Source organism: Fulmarus glacialis, unplaced genomic scaffold, assembly GCF_000690835.1.
Source record: "Fulmarus glacialis isolate BGI_N327 unplaced genomic scaffold, ASM69083v1 scaffold6471, whole genome shotgun sequence".
Taxonomy (NCBI): domain Eukaryota; kingdom Metazoa; phylum Chordata; class Aves; order Procellariiformes; family Procellariidae; genus Fulmarus; species Fulmarus glacialis.
The window spans coordinates 31,630-53,798 of NW_009192116.1; the positions used below are offsets into that span (position 1 = coordinate 31,630).

At 37.7% G+C, this 22,169-nt stretch overlaps 1 protein-coding gene across 1 annotated transcript in view; it reads right to left on the reverse strand.

Annotated features, from left to right (window-relative positions):
* Positions 1-2,089: 2,089 nt before the first annotated feature.
* The window catches only part of LOC104083451 (steryl-sulfatase-like), a gene marked incomplete at its 5' end in the record, with an annotated part of 30,335 nt that continues 10,255 nt past the window's right edge, over positions 2,090-22,169 (reverse strand). Inside the window, one exon of the mRNA XM_009586936.1 lies at positions 2,090-2,472. Coding sequence (XP_009585231.1) covers positions 2,090-2,472 — 383 coding nt within the window. The remainder of the gene's footprint in view (positions 2,473-22,169) is intronic.

Sequence of the window (22,169 nt, forward strand, 5' to 3'; positions counted from 1 at the left end):
TCGTGTAAGCTGCAGCAGAGCTATGGGAGCTGGAAAGAGCACCCCCCCACGCCGCGGCGCTCAGCGCGGGGGCAGCCGGCACCCTGACCGCAGCCCAGGTTGCCCACCCGCCGCAGGGGGAGGCACGCAGGCACCAGCGCCGTGCCCCAAAAGGTTCTTGGGCCACATGGTGAGGACCAAAAATTTGGGATGTATGGATCCTGCTGTGATGTCGAGAGGCAGCCACTGATCACTGCAGAAGAGTACTTGTGTTCAAACTGCAGGCATCTTTCTTCCTAGGTTTATGTATATAATACATTCAGTGATTAAATAAAGCGGAGAGGGAATTATACCACATGAATGGCCATCTGACAGCTTTCCAGGTACGATATAAACAGTCCTGAGTGTTTTTCAAGGAAATACCTGAACAGACTAACTTTATCAGCATACACAGGACTTTGCTACCTACAGAGAGCTTGCAGAGCACATACTTAAGATACACGATCATGAACACAAGGTGAAACATCAAAAATAGGACTTCAAGAAAAGAGTACATTTCCCAGGACAGGCATCTGGATATTGTTGAGAATGAAACTGCAGCAGAAAAATCAAATAAAGCCTAGATTTTACAGACAGAGAAATCTACCATATATCATAATATATTTTTATAGGACAGGTTTCAATAGCTCCTGAGAACCAGGTCACAGCCTTAATGTTGGCTGACTGAAGCTATTGCATTATTATCATCACAGATCACTTTTGCATTAGTGATGTGCTAATACCACCAAACAGATTTTAATACATTATAATGTTGGAATTAACTAGTGTTTTCTGATAAGGAGCAAGTCACCTTCTATTATCAGGCATCAAATCATTTTAGTATTTTGCTGATATGTTCTCCTCTGGTACAATCTGCCAAAGAAAATAGTTTGCCTGCCTGTAGAGTGGAAAGAAAATGTGACTCAATAAGATGCAGATAAAAATGGATACAGAAATTAGCCCTGAAGTACAATAGATTTCCCAAGGCCTTCCTAAAAACTCAGAGGCAGTTATATTTGGATTTAAGTGCTCAAGCCCAGTTTTTTTCTCAGAAAATGGTAGATCCTATTCAGAGAGCTTAAATGATGGCAAAGATATTTAAACGAAGACCAAATTTTATTTATTTGTGATGCACACTACATTCATCAGTGGAAGAATAGGTATGGCAGATAGATAGTGAACGATAGTTTTGTAGTATCATGTGAGTTTGGAACTCATATATCAAGTATTGACCAAAACTTTCATTTTAGCAACTGGGCTATGACCATAAGGGTGTGTCTATATCGGGTATTGAAGGATTTGTGGGTTTTTGGGGGTTATGAATTTGGCTTGCATTTATATATATATATATATATGGAGACTTACTTATGGTACACACTCAAGCACATGACTGCTGCACTTGAAGTGGTTTCCTTTTGAAACAAAGGTTGCTGCCGTGCAATAGGCAGCTAGGGAGCACCATTTTAATGTGGACGCAAGGTCTTCCACTACATAACTCTTCACATTTTTACGGCAATGTTAGATAGTTGGCAATTTGTTTATAATCTCATATCCATGATGCTTGTTGATAGAGATGCTGTTACAGGTCTGCTCTTTACCTAACTATCAGTTATCAAATTATGGTCACAGGTGGACTTCTCCACTGTTTTTAATTATTCAGTGCTATGTCCTACTACTGGTGGATAATACTTAGCAAAAAGGACAAGAAAGTGCATTTAGTGGCTGTAATTGACAGAAACTGTAGGTAAATTCCTTGCTGTGTAAGAAAAAAGCTGAAGCTGAAGATCTAGAAAATTATCTCATCTAGAAAATGCCTACAGCCTACCCTTTTGTAGATGAGGACAGCAACATGTGCTTCATACTGATTCTTGTATTATAAAGACAGAAAAGGTGTGTCTTGCCCTCCTTCTCTTGGCACATTTTCTTGACTGAAATTCTCTACTACTGCAATGATGTATTTAAAGACAGGTCTTCTTAGATAACAAAACCTTCTGAAGGCTAGTACTGCCGTGGTTCAAGTCAGCTACCCACACTCTCTTGTTCCAGTTTCTGAAAGGGAATTGCAGCTTGTTTATCCCGAGTGAACCTCCGACAGGCTCCCTTCTGAGTCATAGTCACAATAGCAAGACTGAAAGAGAGATGAGCAGCACGGCTGGAGCCATGGCTTCCAGAAAAGGTTGTCCCACGACAGCTGGTCAGGGACAGCACGCAGGGATCTGGTGTGATTGTCTACTGCTAGGTGTATGACCCTGAGGATTTCGTAGAAACGGCTCTCCGTTTCTGGAGTCAGTGGGACTTTCTCTTCAGGGTCTCTGGAAAGATCAAAGAGCAGTGGGGGATCATGCCGTGTGATGAATCCTCCATGGCAGAAGCAAACGTGAGAATCGTAGCAACCATTGGAGTCTTCAGGACTGAAGTTTGGGGTGAAGAAGAAGACTTTCCAGACAGATTCACCTGCAATTTACAGACACAAAACAGCTGGTGATAAAATGACAGACTAAAAGTCCCCTAGTCTTATGAAACTTTAATTTACACCATGGGAAATCAGTTTTTTGGTACAACCTTGCTCTGTACAGGAACTGCAATATACTGAAAGAGTAAAACAAAATTAGGCAAAACAAAAATAAGCAAAACACGACGATTTTCATGCTGCACATATTTGTGAAATAATTTTGATCATTTCATCCCCTTGGAAGAATTCTGATTAACTAAATCATAGAAGACTTAAAAAAACTTTGTGTTTTTACAAAAACAGTACTAAGAAGACTTGCATAAATATTTACTAAGCCATTGCACTGCCTTCTTCAAGACTTATTAAAATGTATCTTTGCCCCTTGACCGTATCCAGACACTGTTGGGCCATGTCTGCTTCTCATTTCGCTAATCAAAATAATATCATTTTTACCTTTTTCTCTCTTCCTCTCTTTATTGCATTAACCCATTGCCCTCTCCACATGCTTTCATTGCAAACACCTGGAGTCAAAGTTTCTCATTTTATTAAATGTGATGACATGAAAAGGTATAATGGATGCTAAATTCCTGTCTTAGGCCTCTAGATGTTTTTTTCCAAAAATAAACAACTGTTATAGTAGTGCAAATTTTAGGTGACATTCTGCTTTCTGAAATAGGAACCAAAGCTTAATTTGCTGTGTACAGAAACTGAACTGTCTGCATTATTGTAACTGCAGTCAATATTTTCACGGTTTAAAAATACTAATTATTTCCTGGATTAAGAATAAGCAGATATCAGTTGGTTCCTTCAAGAAGCACTCTTGAACAGAAGGTACACTGGAGAATCTGAAAATACTTAACAAGAAAGGAGTAAACAGAAAATGGCTACTATTTTCCTCAAGTATCACAGAACAGACAGGGAAAGCAGGAACAGACAGGCACTTCCCAGGGAAGCACACCATCCTCCCACAGCCAGGGAAGCATACAGTTCTCCAGAAATGGACTAGAGAATAATTAATTAGAGTCAAAATCTGTACTTTATTCTTAATAAAAGTAGGCTACTACCACTACTAGGTCTACGATGTCAGACTACCTACCCACTTGAGTGTATACAGACATCAGAAATACATATTCATCAGTAATTTACATTCCTCAGCACCCTATTGCGAAAAACATTTTTTGTATCAACTCATTTTTTTAAATACTGGGGGAAAAACTCTTTTTGGTATTTTGTTGAATGTTGTTAAGTTCACGGAAAGCTTGTTAATCTAGTAACAGATTGTCACAGATTTATGTGCGCTACAGTGGTTAATATTAATTAATCAATTCATCAGTTCAACAGAATGGAAAGCACTAGAAAATGTGGGAAGGGCAGAGATGAACTGGTACATGCCATGCTGTAACTACATCACACTCAGTTTTTAAAGATAAAAACAGTTCTAGAGAAAGAAATGTTTCAGCAGACTAAAGAGTCACAGGCTGCAGTTCTAGTCTGTAGCATGAATTTGAAGGACAGTAGGTGACCTTAAGATTCTTTACAGCTGCTTCTATCCCACAGCATTTTTCACATTATAAGAGATTTTTAGGAACCAATTCAATGACAGAGCCTGGAGACTTCCAGTTCACTTAGTCTGTACTTAAATCAGGGTCGGAGGGGTGATGGTTATTATACACATTAGACTGGAAGAACCCTCTGAATGCTGCTTGGAAGTCAGCAAAGGGGAAGGAGCTTTAAAGACTGAGAGTGACTTGCTGGCACAGACAATAGGACGTGGCAGGCTTTAAAAGGCTCTGGCTGTGACAGCAGCAATGGCATAGTCGTACTGGGGAAAAGGGAAGGGAAGGGAAGGGAAGGGAAGGGAAGGGAAGGGAAGGGAAGGGAAGGGAAGGGAAGGGAAGGGAAGGGAGCATTCCTTCATCTACCTTTGCGATAACATTTTGAAAAGTTGGTTTGATACTTGAATTCTTTGCTGTTCTCTCAGAATTAAAAGAAACAAACAAAATCTAACACTCCTCTTGGGAGTAAAGAGGGAGAGAGGGGAGGGGAAGGGAAGGGAAGGGAAGGGAAGGGAGCATTCCTTCATCTACCTTTGCGATAACATTTTGAAAAGTTGGTTTGATACTTGAATTCTTTGCTGTTCTCTCAGAATTAAAAGAAACAAACAAAATCTAACACTCCTCTTTAAATTTCTTTGAACTTATGCACAGAACATTTCCCAGAGAAGAAATATGCCTCTCATTTACTGAGATTTAGAATTTACGTTCTGGGAAGGTATGTAATTCTATACCAAGCATTCAGGCTCTTTAGAAGTGTTTAACCAGCAAGATGGACAATGAAGAACAGAAAAAGCCAAAGGGCTTTATTAATCAGTGCACCGTGTGCCTTTGTAGACCATGCAACCTTTGCCCCACCTGAGAATTTGATTCAGCACCTTGTTAGAAGAAGAGCAGAAAAAAATTGTATAAATATAAAATGTCAACTAAAAGAAATTCCAGCAAGGCCATGAACATGAGAACTTTGTGGTCAGGCTGTCTTACCATGCATCTATCTTTGATGTCACACTTGTGCTGAATGACCTTGAAAAGAAATTTTCAGCCAACTTTTTTTGGTGTTGGGCACTGTAGCACCAGGCTAGTTCAAGGGCTTACAAATGGCAGTGTAAAGTTGGGGATTCTGAATTAATGCAAGTCAGCACAAGCAACTCATATAGATAAGACATGGGGAAAAGAAAGAAATAAGGAAGTTGTACCATGATTTTTTTTACCTCACAGAATAAAGAATTGTTCAGGTTTGCCTATATAGAGAGCATATGGCACGTTGCAAAATCATGCGTGGGGTTGGGGACAGGGCATGTGTGACATCACATCATGTCTGAATCACATCGCCAGTTGAAGAGCTGATGCTAGTTTATCAGCTATGTTGCTACATAATGGCATGATTATACCACGCAAAACACTGAGCTCTGGGAGAGCAAAGTCTGTTGTTGTGCAATGTTCATCTGTTGCACTACAGCAATGTTTCAGCGAGGATCTGGAACTTCATGTGGTGCTGGAGGAACAGCAGGGCAGACTTTAACCTCTGATTTCCTAAGCATTATAAAAACTAAAGCATATCTGCCAGTGTCTTTTGCTGTGGAGCAGCCAGTGTAATATACCAGGAGACATAAAGAGCTGTCAGACTTCTAATCTGTAAAGTTGATGAACAGTATAAGGCTCAATATTAAAAAGAGAGTGCTCTCTCCCAGTCTCTCTCAGTTGATATAAAATCTCATTTTGTCAGAGAGTTAACTACAAGGATCAAATTAATCTCTCAGTAATTAATGATACTTTCGTTCTGCAAAGCATCTGGATAGTAAACTCTCTATTTTTATAAAGATAACTATATGTCTCTTCCTCAGTGAAGTTAATAGTAAAATTGTAAGGGTTCCCCCACAGTAAAGCATATCAGGTCCTTTCTAAAACAGCAGGGAAGCCCTGGGACTGCAGCACCCTTCAAGATCCTTTCCCAATGCTTCACATACTTTATTTAGCATCCATTTTCCCTGCAATTCTCCAGCTCTCTGAATTGTCCAACAATTTCACCTATTCAGCTCTCAGAATACTCCTTTCCTTTACACATTAAGAAAAACAAAAACTACAGAAGTTGTCATATAAATAGTCTGAAATTAAAATAGGTTGCAATTAGTTCAAGCAAATCTGCTGTTAACATAATTGTTCAGTCTCCCTAACAAACTCCTCTTCTGTTTTACTGTCCTTCACCTATCTATTTATCCTGTCATACTTGTACAGACAACCGTAGCTCCAACAGATAGGTAGCAGCCATGAGATCAAATAAAAGTCTCCCAGTAAGATATATTAATATTTCCAAGATGAACTGACACACTGGATATGGATGTCATTTCTGTTATAATAGCACTGTTCTTAATCATTGATGGCTAAATGGTGTTTTCTGATAAGCAGTTCTTGAAGTGAATAGAAGCTATTGCTGTGCTATTGCCTGGACCTCATTTTTACTGCATTTAATTTATGACGGTAGCTTTATAGGTTTGCTGCTACTGTCATCTCCTTTGTTTATATTATTTTGTTTCTTCTTTCTGTAAGAAGAACAAGTTAAACAAGTCTGTTCTTCACTGTAAATTGGGGAGCTGGTCTCTCCTTGACTTCAGATGTTTTTGAGCATAACCCTTTGGGTGTAGCGTACCAATGTAAATTGCCCACAAACTTTTCCTGTATCTCGAGTGTGCTCTGCAGCCATTGTCAGCTCCCACGCTCTAACTCACGCCAGCTCTTCAACATTTCTACAGAGTAGCAGATGAAAGCTGCAACTCACTTGAAAATCACATTCTTCAGATAACTGTTGTTGTTGTTAGATTGAATCCTTTCTTCCCACTTCTTATATCTTTAGAGTCATCTAGAATTGTCAGGTTCTCTGCTAATCCTATACAAAATAGATATCACACATGTGTATGTATTCAGCTCTTCAGTAATTTAACAATTTAGAAAAGGTTTCGGCTGCTAAATTCTTGTAGAACAATATATAGCACACAGAGAATACTCTTTGGTTACTATAAAGAAAATATACATATTATTTTTATGAGTATGTGCATTCCTAAAAAGCTATTAAAAATCTGCTATTTGAGTTAAAAAAAATTGTAACTTTATTGTTCCTTCAGTGAAATTTGTATTTTTTAGATACTTGTTTTAAGTATCTGGGTATGTTACAATGTTATATTGTACACCACTCAAAAGACAGCACATTATGTCCCAATGTAGGTGGAAAATAACAGTGATATTCAAAGACGTAATGTTAGTTTATGAGAATCAGTTGTTGCTAGAAGAGACTTACATAAAGAACTGTGCAGAACATAAAGTATTTGAGGTAAAAACATGAAAAAACCAGTAGTAGCAGTGATGTTAAAATCTTAAGGATAGAAACTGCAGTGTTAAGTATTCTCTAAAACAGAAAAGATTGCACATTGGTGGATATCTAATAATCATACTGAACCACTGCTGGAGTCAAAAAACAAGACATAGTGAAACCATGCTCAGGCTGGTGAAGTTAAGACAGAAATCTCATAACTGAGCTCATTATCTAGAGTAAGTGCTGTGGTATGAGAATCTTCCACTCAATTCTGTTCAAAAGTCAAGATTATGTGCTGAATGGTAGCAGCTGACAAAGAATTATTTTCCTGAATTCTTCATCATCATCTTCAAAAAGAATTGATTGATCATTTACAGTGTTTTCTTGTTGAAGAAACTCCCAAATGGGAAGCATCTGTGAGCATAGAAACTATGCTGCTAAAATAGGAAGTGCTATAAGGCAATGTTATGCCTCATATTTGGAAGTGTTAGTTAACAGCAACATGGAAGAATACATGTTGCCCTGGGAAAAAATTCCATCCATAGTAATTTGATGCACATAATCCAGACACTTGTTGAAGACTTGTTTGAAGAATCTATTTACTTGCTGAATGGTCTATGCAATTTTCAGTTCCAAGCAGCAGTTGATGGCATGCTGAAGACAGAAGATAATGTTGGCACAAAAAAAAAATTACTGGTCATTTCCAACCTATACTCAAAAGTCCTTGAAAGCAGAAAAGCCTTATTTTATTGCTTGTGAGAGAAACGGTATTGACTTGCATGTACTGGTTTTCCACTGGAGTCCATAAGAGATACAGTTAAGAACTGAGAGAGACACACACTTAAGAATTTAACAAAGCATAGCCACTTTGCCAAAGATGACAAAAACCAAAGAGAAAGCTATTCAGAATTGTGTTTTGTCTTTTGTGCTTTCTGCCCTTCAAAAAGGTTTTATTAACAGAAAATAAATTGAGGACAATCATTACTCTCCTACATAAAGTGGATGCAATCATTCTGAATGAGATGAACAGATCTGCAAGATTCAGACAGTAATTTTTGTGATACCGAGCAGACGTACAAGACAAAGATGCAAAGAAAGCCCTAAGCAACTTCTGCAAGTATTTTCAGACAAGTTTGAACCAACCAAAACCAAAACCATGCCCAGGAATTTGTTTGTAAGTTATTTTCTCCAGACATTTTTCAAAATTTGGATGTAAAAAAAACCTTTGACACACAGAATGCTAATGAAGTATTACAAATCATTAATCTGAGAACTGATAGTGTGTTTAACCTTTAATAGCAAGAAGAATAACTAAAAACAAAGAAATAACTATGCAAAGTTACTTTAAAAGTGAAAAGTAGAAATTTTGTAACTGCAGTAGCCTGGAATTTTGTGCACTGCCAAAGAATACTGAATATTCATTTGTTTTATTTTAAAAAGTTGAAGACGAAGGTGAATTATGCTTCCCTATAGCTGTCTCAGATAGTTGATTTTTTTTTTTTTTTTTACTTTTAATAAACTACTGAGATACTTAGGAAACCTTCTGAAAAAATATTTTTTTTTTATTTTGAAAATTGAATCAGTTAATCATAAATGACAACATAGCAAAGGGGTTCCTTTTGTAAAAAAAATGAGTTAAAGAAAGCAACCATTTCTAAGTGATATGGTGCAAAAATCTCAGTATCAGTCAGCCCTAAATATTAAAAAAAAAAAACAAACCCTGAATAACTGAATTTTGGTTTTGTTGTAAAGATTATAGTATGTGCAGTTTGGCATCTGAAATATACAACAATAGCTTTTGTCCCACTGTTAGAAAATGCCTGTCTTTGCCAGAATCTTAACCTAGCAAAAAATTACAAATGGTGTTAAACTTTGGGGTGAATAGCTGAAAGTAAATAGGAATTTGCATCCTTTGTTTTTATTAGAAAGAAAAGTTGGAAAAAATGTGCAGGTATTAAGCCAGTTAGAACTACAAAAAAGATATTACCTGATAGCTTGGGGGTGTTCTAATACTCAGTGTTTCAGCTGGAAATTGAGTCTTGGGGGGCATAGAAAAGTTAAACCTATTTCATCAATGTTCCTATGGGCCTATCATTTGGAACCACTACATTTGAAGAAATGGAAAGTAGAAGTTTACTGAAGGTCTGTGATGCAGAATAATGTCGCTAATGGGCATATGTTCAAACAATGCAAAAATCCCTCAGAATCCCGAATTAAACCCAAACACCAAAAGTACATATCACAGGATGTTCTCTTAAACATGATCAGCAGGGACTTTTATATAAATTTATTCCTAAGAAATTTCTAGAAGTCTCTTTTCTGTTTGCACATGGACCTGTTCAAGGTTAAGGTATTTCAGAGCAATCCAGCAGTTTGCCAGTGTGGACCTCTATGCAAAAACCAAACTTCATTTCACAGTTCTCCAGTCAGCACGAATGCTTGAGTTTGAAGAGAAGAATTTTAGGAAAGCAATGGGAATATTTTCTTGTCTTGGTGGTATGCAAGATGGATGCAGAGATCTTCAGCTATTCTCCAGATGACAGTGATGGAAAAGGAAAAGAACCTTGACTCTTTCCTCCTAATTTCCAGCTTTAAGGAATGCATGTGTGCAGCATAGTGAAAAACAGGCTTTACCCTTCTGAAGTGCTATAACCTGCTAAAATCTCCTTCCTATTAAAAACAAGAACAGAGCAGGGTCTCCTGGGGCTGCAGATGAGATGAATACATTTTAACTGTTCCTTATATAGGACTTAAATGGAGAGGTCAGAATTGTTTTGATGAAAGGTTACTTCAGATCTGTCACTCAATTAATACAAAATCATTTTGGCTAGTAAACTCTGTTCAGTCATGCATGAAGTAAACAAAACTATCAAAGTTTTTCTGGGCTTTTGTTTGTTTGGGGGTTTGGGTTTTGCTTTTTCTTTTTTTTTTTTTTTTTAATAAGGAATTGTTCACTGGATGGGTGTACAGGAGGTTTGGTTTGTGCCTTCCCTGCTGCAGCCATTCCTGCCCCTTAGTTTGCAATCTAAATCCGGAGAAAGGGAAATGTAAATAAGAAAAAAAAAACCAAAACAAAACAGAAAGAAAAAGAAGAGAAGGTCTCTATTTCATTTTAACTTAACCAACTGGCCTAGGAAGTTGGGCTTATGTTCTTACTATGATTAGGAATAGGGTAAATATTTAAAAAGAGAAGGTCAGGATTTATTTCTTTTTCTTTTTTTTTTTCTTTTCCCCCCTTTATTTGTCTCTGTCTCCCAGAGTGAGTAGGGGAATGCTGGTAGGGAGTGGAGCACTGCAAGTCCCAGGGTATAAATAGCTCTGCCTGAGCCTAACAATAACTCTGCTGCCACTGTCACAGAGCAGAGCAGAGGCAAGAAAATACTGTAGCAGTATTTGTCATGCTTGTCAGGAGAAACACTTTCCTCCGTAAAATATGGTTAGCAGAAATGTGTATCAGTTGATTAGGTCAATTTTCTTGAGCTTGATATAAACAGTTCTGTGGTGTCTATTCAAGCTAGAAATGCCCTTCTCCCCTTTGGCAGTTATGTTATTTCATACTTACCAAATAATATGCCTATACTGTGTCACCCAAATTCAGCTGCAGCTGCTCTGATATGAGGATCAAGATAGCAAATTAAAATACTTAATGAGATAGTTTAGGTAAATGACACTTGATGCTTGTTCTGCTTCCTCCAGCTGTTGTGGATGAAACACTGAACACAAACTAGGAATTTGGGAGACCATTTGGGATGCCTCCATGAAGTGGACAAGATCAGGTAGAGAGAGAGAAGAAAAAAAACCAAGGGGGCAAACGAAGAGTGAAGATGATGCTCACAAAGCAAGTTAAGAAGCAGGGGAAACAAAATATCTTCAATAATCAAGTAGATGAAAAGATCATAATGGACTTCAGCAAGAAACAGTAATAAGTGACTCAGATGTTTGATACAGTGCAAAAAGGTATGTCTTCTTGATATTATCAAAGAACAAAACTAGGAGCAAAGAAAGAAGCCAAAAAGAACTTAAAAAAAAATCAAAAAACACTTGTAAGATAAGAGACTTCTCTAGAGAGAACAGTGGAAGTGAAGGAACTTGTGAGACTATACAGAAAAGGCAAATGACAGGAAAACCCTCATGAGGGTCAGAGTTTATTACAGCTTCTGCAGTTGCAGACGTGAAAGACTCACACAAGGGCTTGATCAATTAAGAGGATCAAAAGGAGTTTCGCTATCAGTGAGAATAGAAGCTCAGAAATGGGGAGGGAAAGGGGAATAAACAGATGGGAAAAGGATGAAAACAGGGTAAAAGGACACAGTTCAGAGGGGAGAAAGGGGCTGCTCTTTGTCCAACAAAAATGTGATGTAAGTAACCTGAAGACTCATGAGTTATTACTGAAGCAAAAGTGAATTTTCTCCCATGACCTATATATTCTGAATTACATACTTGATGCTATTTAAGTCTCTCATGGGATTGTGTAGCTTAACCAGTGGAGAACAGACATAAATCCACATCATGTTGACACTTCAGTGTTTTTCATGCATGGTGATCCTAAAAACCAGAAAAGTGGTCTGCAGTACTTGCCTTCTACTGTTGAGGAAACCTCAACAAAAAGCTTTGCTGTAGACTATAACATGCAAACGTGTAAATATCAGTAAAAGATATGTCTATGTATCTATGGAAACTCGTTACTTACTGTTACAAGTTTCTATACAATTCCTTTAATAGACTACATTGCCACTGCATGTTGCTTAATAGCAACAAAGACAAAGACAAAGGCTGGTGACAAGGAATGAGGTTTCATGAGACCTAATGAAGTTTATAAAGTGATTTTGGGGAAGGACATCTATGCCTCCACATTAAGAACTGCCCCAATCACCAACAACGCTTACCTGTAAGAAAGAATAAAAAGATTCTCAAAGAGCTTACAGCTAACAGGCAAGGTAAAAGACTATTTTAGTCCTGTGTTAAAAGGAAAATTAACAAGCGAAGCAAGTGGCACTTTCTTAACTAGATTTTAAAGATATTTATGCCAGTGTAACTCAAATCAGGATCTGTATCTCATCCATGTTTTTCTTTTCTGACCATTCTTGTCAGTTCTTTCATGACACTGATGCATGGATAAAATGCCGTTCTGTACTACAAAACAAATTCACTCTTTGTATTTTACTACACATTTAGTCTAACCTGGTTATCTCACTTATTGCATATTTGTAGACAGGCCCTTATTTGAACCTCTGCTGATTTAAAAGAAAAATGACACTAATTAAATTACTGTCCTGGTTCCGTCTGGGATGGAGTTAACTTTCTTCCCAGTAGCTGGGGGGGTGTGCTGTGTTTTGGGTTTGGTATGAGAGGAGCGTTGATGGCCCATTGATGCTTTGGTTGTTGCTGGGTGGTGCTTGCACCGGGGACTTTTCAGCCTCCCATGCTCTGCCAAGTGCAGGGGAAGCGGGGGGGGGGGGGAGCATAGCCAGGGCGGTTGACCCAGCTGGCCAATGGGCTATTCTATACCATATGACATCATTCTCAGTATAAAAACTAGGGGGTGGGGGGCTCGCCCCCCTGTTTGCAACACGTGGTTGGCGAGCAGTGAGCAGCTGCATTGTGCAACGCCTGCTTTGTATATTCTGTTATTGTTGTTGTTATCATTGTTATTATTAGTGTTCTACTTTGTTTTATTTCCATTATTAAACTGTTTTTATCTCAGCCTGCGAGTTTTCCTACTTGTGCCCTCCCAATTCTCTTCCCCATCCTACTGGAGGTGGGGGGTGAGTGAGCAGCTGTGTGGTGTTTAGTTGCTGGCTGGGGTTAAACCACGACAATGACATGATCCTAAAATTCCCAGTGAACTTCAAGACACTCTCATAGTGTCATTCCTGACACTTAGCAAAATATTAATGTTTTTCACATTGTGAAAAAGGTGGCAAGGCATTTCTAATTTTAAATTCAAGGTACTGAGCAGTATTTATTGCTCATCACTATGCTGCTACTTAGTATGTAATTTGACAATCTGATCACCTCACCTCATTTTGGATCACTGCAATGTGGAGGTCTTTATGTAAGCTAGTTACCAGTCTATACTGATCTGCTTCTTACCTTTGTTAGAAGTCTGCTTTAGGGTGAGAAGAATTCTGCTCGTTTCTCTTTTGATGAGAGTGATTACCTCAGGTTAGCTCAGCTGTAGGTGTTTACACTGTAGACGTCTACATGTTGTCATCACCATCCTCAGAATTTGCTAAAAATCTGAGGTGTCAAGAACCTTGAGGGCACTAAGGAGTTTCACTGGCCCTGACCAGCCTGAGGGTGGACCCCCATCCATGCACCCTGCCCATGGACCAGAATTCCCATTTTAGCTCAGCCCAAGGCCATCAGTCCCTGCCCGAGTGGTGCTGCAGGAGTGCCAGTTCCTAGCCATGTCTCTGGATGGTCCTAGGTTGTAGCCTTTCTTCCAGCTCTGTCTGTGCTCCCATCTCCTCCTGCTCATGACTGGACTCCCTGGATGGACCCTGAACCTGAATGACCACTTTGCCTAGCCAGGGACTATCGGTGGACCCTGTTATCAGCACCCAGCTCTGCTCGGGCACTGGAAGACGTTGCTCTGTCAGTACTGCCAGTGCTGAGGTCACTTACAGTTCTGTTGGAGTCACTTTTAGAGTGAAGCATCACCCCAAGTTAGAGAGTCAAACTTCTTGTCTCTCCAGCGTTCTCTAGTTCATCTTTAATTTTGCTTGCTAAAATCTAATATTTACCTACAAGGTGCTGCTGCTTATGAAAGATCCCACAGTGTTCATAGATAGTGGGTTAAACATTTCCTCCACTCAAGTATACGTAAAATCTACATATTTAACTGAGGTGGCCAGAGAGAGGTTTGCCTTCCTTGTTCATATACATTACTTCTGTATAATTTTGAAATATAGTCACTCGCTACAGTACATCTGCATTGACTCTGCTTATGAGATGCCTGTATCTTTCGCATATTAATGTATGCAGTTTCCTCTGTTCCAGTTGTAGCAAATAAGAACAAAAGCTCATTTCAGGTATTTCAAATGAATTTTCTTTTTGTCATTTAATTCATCCCCCTGCCACTGCACAATTGTTCCCTACAATGTATTTTTTAAGAGCTCTCTTGATGGATGGTGTCTTCTATTGTAACTTTTGTGCTACTATCATTCATTTCCTTTATTGCGGAAGACAAAGATGTTTTATTGGCACACTCCTTTCACTTAGTGTTTTATCTACTAACTTTTTCTAATACAAATCCTTCATGAACTTTTGCGGGAGTTTATATCAAGATTTTGATGCAGATGATTGTCTCAGAGTTCATTTGTGTTGCCCCATCTCTCAATGACCTGTTGCATTGTCTATTCTAAATTCCATTTCTACACCTTTTGTAGAGTTGTGGTACACTGAAGTGAATGTTAAAATCCCTGTGAATTTACTGAGAGGATGATTTCATCTTGTTTGCCTTCAGTTCAACAAAGGGCTTCTACCTTAGCTTAAGAATACAAAAAATAATCTCATGCTTAAATTTAGCAAAGTACAATGTAATCTGTGACTGAAGATGCTGTGTGCTCAACTAATTGTTTAGGCAAGGATCTACATATGCTTCTCAACTCCCATCAAATATCCTACTTCAAACTGTTTGAGAAAAAAAGTTGAGTAAATTATTTTTTCGGCGATCTGTGCTGTTGTTTAATAAAACAGCTAATGAAAACTGTTTTTCTACACTGAAACTGATGGATACACCATGAGTGATTTATTTAATGTTTTCTCAAGGTCTATAGGAAGAAGAAACCTGAATCAAGCTTTACCAAGTCTTAGACAAGTCTCCTGTTCAACAAGTTCCTGGACAACTCTACCTTATAGAAAAATCAGTGTTCAGCATACAGATCTTGCCTTCCTGAAGACTAAACTCATGTCTGCTTAGCAACATCCTCTAACTCAAAACATAAATTCCTCAGCTACTCAAGTTCCCACCTGTAAAATCTTGTTGCCTTTTCTTCTTCTGGCATATACATGGATATATATACATGATATAGTACCTAGTATATCCAGGTGAGTCCAGGTGTTTTTGAGCTATGTGGTGCATGAACCTGGGTGCAGTATTTGAACAAAGCCCTTCCCACTTCTCCGGCCTGCTGGAGAGATTCGGCAGCATAGAATAGTCCTACACAAGGTCCAGAGTGCTAAGCTGAGATGTAATCCGCCCTAGAAGGAGCTCATCTCAAACTAGAAGAAAGCAGCAATGGAGCTGGGAAACTTCAGCCATTGTCCTTCATTCTCTGCGTTACATCTCCTTAGACTTTTCTGTGTAAAAAAGACAAAATTGCTAGGACTTCAGGCAGTGTTTGATTTCTCTCCTAAAAATGACCATAATCCAGATCCTACCTTAAAACTTCTAGCCAATCATTTTCATGGGCCACAAAGGGTGAGGGGGTTTTGTTTTTTTTTTCCATGATACATGAGTAGCAAAATGAATTCTGATTATTTTTTCCTTCCAACCTCGGAAACACAGTTGAAGGAGGGTAGGTAGACCACTGCTGTGAATGAGGTGGTAAGAGACAATGTTTCTCTTCTTTGGGTTGATCTATTTTTAACTAACTGCATAATTCAATGTAATAAAAGATGAGTTAAACAAAGACAGCCTCATCCTTGAGCATGAAATCTTACATTTTTTTACTGGTCTAAGAGTATGTTCCTGTAGATTATGGTTTAGTTTAAGGTCTTAAACCGATTATTTTAGGAAGTAATAGAAATAAATAGAATATAAAACAGCTTGCAGTCTAAAGTCATTCAGTTACTCATTGTACTTCCTCAAAACTACTGAAAGCACTTTTGGCATTACATGACAAGATACAAATTTTATACATGCCCTCCCTCCCCACTGCAATTAAGAGTGATGACAGCACTCAAAGGATGTTGTGAAATAAAAACATCTGTATACTGGTAGTTCTTTTTTGGCTTTTGAAGCTTGCATTCAATTTTTAATTCATAGTTCTGCAAACTCAGTCTTCATCTCTTGATTTTAGCTAGTTTCTTTGTCAAAATACTCTAAAGATCTGTGAAAATAGTAACGGTAACAGGAAACACCATGAAGTGTTTTCCTGTTGTATTCACTACTGTGGCTCCTTCTTCCATGCATTTTTATGCTATTCTCCACAAGGCAAGTAACATACACACATTCCTCATCTGTTGCAATGGAAAAGAAAATGGATTACATAAACGATTTTCAGTTGTAAACCAGGTTTGTTTTAGCATTCAGTAGTGGTTTGCAGTAATCCATTCTGCTTCATACCATAGTGCACTGCACACTGACATTTTTATTTACCGCAACCTCAGTCTAGTTATTAATTAAAACATATGAATTCAGGCAATGTTTACATGGTTGCTTAACTTTCTCTTACACTTTCAAAGATGTCTCTAACTGGCTGGCATTCATGCTGAACATGCCCAAGCTTAAACTCTGTTTCTTTACTAACACTGAGTCAGTATTCCTAACTGAGGTCTTGGCGCTTAGGCTGTGTAGACATAAAAAGGAACCTGAAATTCAGTTAGGATTAGAGATTAGGAAATCTCCCAATCAAACTGCATTCAAATTGAAGTCAGGCCAGGCAGATGGACTTGGTAAACCATTTTCCTATCATTCAGATACTCACCTTCTCTTGAAACGTTTTCTTGTCTTGCTGAATCTCACAGGTCTGTCTAGTTTTAACTTCAGAACTTTGGATCATTACTTTCTTTTTGTCTATCTAACATAAGAAGACCAAAAACTTAAACGTAAAAAATGTTGTCTGTTTCCACAACCAAGAACAGACCAAAGTTTATCAGAGAAGGAATAATATGCCCCTATACAGACATTACACAGCCATGTAGATCCTCGGATGACCAAGAATGCAGATAGTTTAAGCCTTCCTAAAGATGCCTGTCTCCCTGCCTAAGGCATAATGTGTTCTCATACACCTTTCCGAATAGGTAGCAGCTGAAATACAAAATCTGACAATGAATAGAGGTAAGGACATATCTGAGGTCAATTTAGTCCACAAAGTGAACAAATCGCTCGAAATTGTTGTGGGAACTTTTTCTTGTATGTCTAGGCAGAGACTGCATTGACAGGCTCAGCCAAGCACTGAGGTTCACGTGTCAATGAGGTGGCAATAACACAGATTATCAAGCTTGACAACATGAAGAAATACTTAGTGGGGAATGCTCAGGCTGTTATGCATGTAGACACTGTCCTTGTTAGTTGTAATCATTTGCCACCATCCTAAGTTTGAGAAGTATCTACTAATAGAATGATCCTTTGCAACATTCAAATAATTTATACTTAATTTGCTCACTTGATTACAAGATAACAATTTATAAGCTTTTCCAATTTTAAGATATGTTAAAGAGACACAGTAATATGTTGACTTTTGCATATTTTCTATCTTCAAAATATGAACACTTCTCATGGTTACTTTCAATTGGATTAAATGCTTTGGAAGATATGTACTCAAAAATATTCTGTGAAATACAAGTAGTACATTTATTTTTCTTTCGTTCAACCTGCTAGTTGCTAAACATTCAAATATCCTTCTCAGAACTTAGTTCTTTTTTTTTTTTTCCCCCAAAAATCAGCATGTCAGAACTATTTAAAAGCACTGGCAGAAATTAAAACACTTCCTAAGTGGAGACCTGAAATATTTTGGCATATGGAAGGGGGAGAAGAAGAGGCCTTTGATAATGCTTAGGAGCCATAGGCATTGTATAATCTATTTAGTATGAAGTTCCAAAACACAGTTAAAGCACTTCTCAGCACCTTTTCTTGATTATTACAGCCTCATTGTGAACACCAGCACAGTTTTCTAAGCCAGCCTTTTGTTGCCACTACATAGGCCTGGTGTTTGGAGCTACTTGACGTTCTTGAGATCACCAGAACTTCTAAATGACCTAGCAGCTCTGCTAGGGCAGAACAGAATTACCTGGAGCAGATGAACAAACAACCTGTATTCTTGTACAATTTTTTGCAATTCCCAGTTGCTTTTCTATCCTCTGACATTATATTTCCATTGACCATGAGGCTAAACTGAGACATTTGTGTTCAGTACTTACTCTTATGCTAAGATAAGCCTATTAATGCTCTTTGCAAGATTTTCGGAAGGACAAATCTGCAAACTGTCAAAGTATGATATTCAATAGAATAATTTTAGTTGTAAAAAAACTGTAAATGTCACTAATTTTGATAAACCCAAATGTCATAATCAAAGTATTTCAAGTATTATAATACATTTTTCATGTTTCTACAACTAAAGATAAACTAAACATTACTAACATTTTTTCCATACTAAAAAGATAAAAATAGAGAATGAAAATCAAAACAATGTATGAAGTCTCAAAGTTTTCCTTCAAAGTTTAAAAGTGACCATTACAAACAAGACTCCAAATAGAATTCTATGTGTTTTCTGTATTCCTTTAAAAAAAAAAGTCAGCTATTCAAACCCTCAATTTCAGCATGACACAACAGATACATTTTCTTGCCTCCCTCATTCACTTGATTCTACGTTTGGTATTCTTTTGCTGACTAGCTCTGTTAAGATGAATTCTTCCAGATGATATTTAGGGTTTTTAGCAAATTCCAAGCTTTTATGGCAAAACTTCCCTCTCACAGCACAATTCAAGCCGTCTTCACTTCTGTGAAACATATGTTTCTCCTCATACTTACGCATAAGCTCATGCCTTCATGGCATACATACAAATAGTCCTTATGGATGAAACTGATTTTCTCTGGAAAAAAAAGAAGTTTTGTTTCTCTTTGGCTTTCGTCAAAGTTGCCTTTTGAAAACTGACCTGAACACTCATGGGCTACAGTTGTTTCTGAATCATAAAGATATATGCTCTTAGAGCCTCTGGCTACAGCTGAAAATTGGCTTTACTAGCAATTGCATTGTTTTCAGAATCCAAAAATCTTTGTCAGTTATAAATACTACAAACAATTTACCACTCAGTATTATAGAACTGTCAGTATGATCCTCTATAGGTGCAACTCATAACTTTAAACTTTTATATAATACTTCTGAATCAAAATTCAGTTTGGGGATTAGGCTTTGAGAAATCAGACAATAAAAATGTGATATCATATAGTGCACCTGTCACAGATAAAAAAATGGGAGGGGCTTTAATGCAAAAAACATTGTTTTATCTTCTAAGTTAGGTATGCTGCATAAAACAGAGAAGGAAATGCTACAGCAAATTCCATTTTTATATAAATGACTTAATATCCACAGTCTACATACTGTAGGCAGGAACTACATTTTCCTTTAATACAACATAACCACCTCTACAACAAAAAAGTAACAGCTGATTAAAAACAAACAGCAATGTAGTTGTAACGAATTCCCTTTTGCTAGGCTGAACGTTGGGATAATTTGAGAGATGAAGAAGAGAAGTAAAGAAAGGGCATGAAAGTGCCTCCATGACCAGCTGGTCTAGGACCTAGACCCTAGTTGGACTAAAGGATTTGCAGTTCTAAGACACCGTGGCCATGAGGAACTAATGAGTCCTAATTTTAATGTTTTCCACAGTGTTATAGAATTGGAGAAAAATGTATTCAAAAGAAACTCCACAGAGTGTGGAGATACTATTTTTAGAGAATAAGTATTTCTTCACTCAGGTAGATTTATTTACTCACAATGTCTTGTCTAGCATTTCTACCTCATACTTTTGTAGTGCTAGACTCAAAATCTTCATGAGACCATTTATACTTTGCTATTCCCTCTCTCTACTTAACTTGGTGTATATGTATAGTGATAGTGTTTTAGTAGCTGCACCAAATGATTAATTAGCAGTGCTGGCTTTTGGAAGATATAAAGTATCGAGAGTTTGGAATGGGGGGGGGGCACTTTGTCTGTTCAGAAAAAAAGAGAAAAATGTGTGAATCAACTCAAACCTTCCAAAATGACAATTCTATAAAGAAGGGCTTCTGTAAAGAAAGGCTAAAGAGTAAAGAATTACATTTGGTTTGGAATCAGCAGCAGCACAGTAGGTCAAGACATTGTTGAGCCCAAACGATAAAGCTTTGCTGGCTAAGTAGTTTTGCTATCAAGGACATAAGGTAACTATAATGCTGTTAGGACTGAGGTTCAATCTCCACTTGTCGCTGAACAGGACCATATGGATGGATCAGAGTATAGACTGACATAAGGTAACTATAATGCTTTTAGGACTGAGGTTCAATCTCCACTTGTTGCTGAACAGGACCATATGGATGGATCAGAGCTATGGGCTGAAAACCTACCTGTACAACATCCTATGGCATTGAAGAGAGCCCCCATAATATAATTAAGTTAATCTTGAAGACTTTACTGAGTCTTGAAGACTCTACTCTTTTCACTGAGCAAGTGAGATGATTGAGAAGCTTGCTCCTGTGACATAATATCATTTAAAAATTAATGTACAACAGACAGGTAACAGGTTATAGATGAAAAATTAGCACATACTTGGTAATGACAAAATTGTCTTATGGATGACTAACATTTCCTAATACTAAAAGGGTCAGTATTTCTTTATGGCACTAGTGCTAATTCTAAGTGCTAAAGTATCATGATCTTTACGGGATTTTTATGGTCTTGTTGACTTTTCATGTTGTGACTGCATCATGATTTCTAACATCCCCCTCCTACTATGAACAGTATAAATCTATTTTGCTTTAAAATGCCAGTGTTGAAAAGGAGGGAGGGAGTGAGTGAGTGAGTGAGTCTCACAAATGTTTGCATTGGAGTCCCACATCTAGGAGACCACGGAGTCAATAAAAATAAATGCATTACATTTATTAGTCTGCTGAATATGACTGAACTGCAGTTGAAGAATTACTTTCATTAAATTTTTGGGTAAAACTGTGAATAAATTTGAAAAATGTCACAATCTATAGGAATTTGTTCTATACTACTTCATGGATTTTGCGTTTCACCTAAGAGGTCATTGAAAGAACTATGACAAAAAACTACTAGTGAAATGCAGTCTCTTTCAGTTTCACAAACCTTTTACACAAATCCATCTACAAAATTTCCCTACTAAGAACAACAAAACAAGAAACAAATTTTAAAAGCTGGATTTTTTTCTTCCTTTTAGTTTTAGGAAACTCTGGATATCTTAACAAAATATACTTGAAAAATGTAATGCATTATGTGTCCTCTAACAGTTTGAGACCACACAAAAAGCTCCGAAATCACTGTTTGTACTAGGATGTGAGCTTTTCTCAGGCTGAGAACATTTACACTGATTATTGAATATTTCTGGTTGTGTTGTCTTTCCAAAGTACCGATCAGGACTTGCAATCAGAAGCAACTACATGGTACAGAGTGCACATCATCCATAGATGCACACTGGCCTCCAGCATGATATTGTCCAAGTACACCCACCCTCTGAGCACCCACTGTTTTCTTCTATAATTATTTCTTCTGCCTTTCATGGCACAGTCTTTTATGGCATACTGAGAAGTCATCTGGCTCTTAACAGTCAGGTTTCCAGGGAATTTCTCTAATACAAATACTTTGCCTTATTTTCTAGGAGTAATAGAATGTCAGAGGCTGTGGCACACAGAATACTCTGTGGCTTGTGCATGCATTCCCTTGAAGAACATTGCCTAAGACAACATATGCCATTTGAATCTGATTTTAAAATTAGGGTGAATCAGCGCTATGTTCTGAATGTAACATGCAGAATGCTGCAGGCTCAAATCCAACACTGAACTAAGGATATTTTTGGAAGTGTAATGATCCAGAAATTGTTAAAGACCCATTTTTTATGTTACTTGGTAAGCTGAAATTCATTTTTGAAAGTTGCAGTGCATTTTTATGTACTCTTT